Below are 926 nucleotides of genomic sequence, written 5' to 3'. Positions count from 1 at the left end.
GTATGAGTATTCGTAGGGATAAGTGTATGTGCGTATATATGAACGCTTGCGTTTGTACTGTGTTTAAATAAAGAAAAACTTAAAAGTATACTACATTTGATGATTTGGTATTTGAGGATGAGAAAAAATATGTCTCGTGCTTATTCAAAACGAGAATAGAACACACTGAAATTGTCCTTATGCTTGAACCCTAAATTGTCTTACGAGAAATTATCTCATTCGTTCAACTCCGATTAGTGAGAAAACGTTTGGCCCCCTCCTTTGCAAGCTTTTGAGCAATCGAACTTTAATTTCGTCCTAAATTATCCATCTTATTCGAGGAAGAATTCGAATATATATTTTCGCTACACACACACAAAAAAAAAAAGTACGTAGCATCTACGAGTAGAGTAAGCCGACGGCGAGCTTGGCGAGCTGGAAAGCGTTGCTGTTCTCCACTGTCACCGGCGACGCCACATGGCTCTTGCTGAATCCATCCTCGCACTCCTTGGCCGCGGCCGCCGATTTCTCCAGGGACGAGATTGCCTCGCTGAACTTGCCGCCCTTGACCGCGGCGGCGCTGCCAGGCTGCCGCTGCAATATGCCGTCGTAAAGAACTTGGCACGATCTGAGGGCCTGCGCGGTGGCGGCGTCCGCCGTCTTGCCGTCGAGGAGGCCGCCGATCTTGGCCTTGGTGCTGGTGGCGTTGGCCGTCAGGAGGTCGACTGCGATGGCGGCGAGATCTTGGTACGTCGCGCCGTGTGCGGTCCGGGGATCGGAGTGGAAGGTGTCCATGCAGAACTGGATGCCGACGAAGGTGCTCCCGCCGCCGACGGTCTTGCATATGGGGAGCAGATAGTCCATGGGGGTGACCTGAGTTGTGCCAAAGAGGAGGAGGGCGGAGACCACGAAGAGGACACCGCTGCCATTGAAGGAGGAGGCCATTG

The 926-nt window shown here is 51.7% G+C and overlaps 1 protein-coding gene across 1 annotated transcript; it reads right to left on the bottom strand.

Moving 5' to 3' along the window:
* Positions 1 to 302: 302 nt before the first annotated feature.
* LOC123441093 (pectinesterase inhibitor 12-like) lies at positions 303 to 926 on the bottom strand. The gene has a single exon (XM_045117617.1). It carries the CDS (start codon positions 922 to 924, stop codon positions 379 to 381), a length of 546 nt encoding a protein of 181 aa, XP_044973552.1. The 5' UTR covers positions 925 to 926; the 3' UTR covers positions 303 to 378.

The sequence above is a fragment of the Hordeum vulgare genome, chromosome 3H (assembly GCF_904849725.1).
Source record: "Hordeum vulgare subsp. vulgare chromosome 3H, MorexV3_pseudomolecules_assembly, whole genome shotgun sequence".
Classification (NCBI taxonomy): Eukaryota; Viridiplantae; Streptophyta; class Magnoliopsida; order Poales; family Poaceae; genus Hordeum; species Hordeum vulgare.
This window is presented reverse-complemented; position numbering and strand designations above follow the sequence as displayed.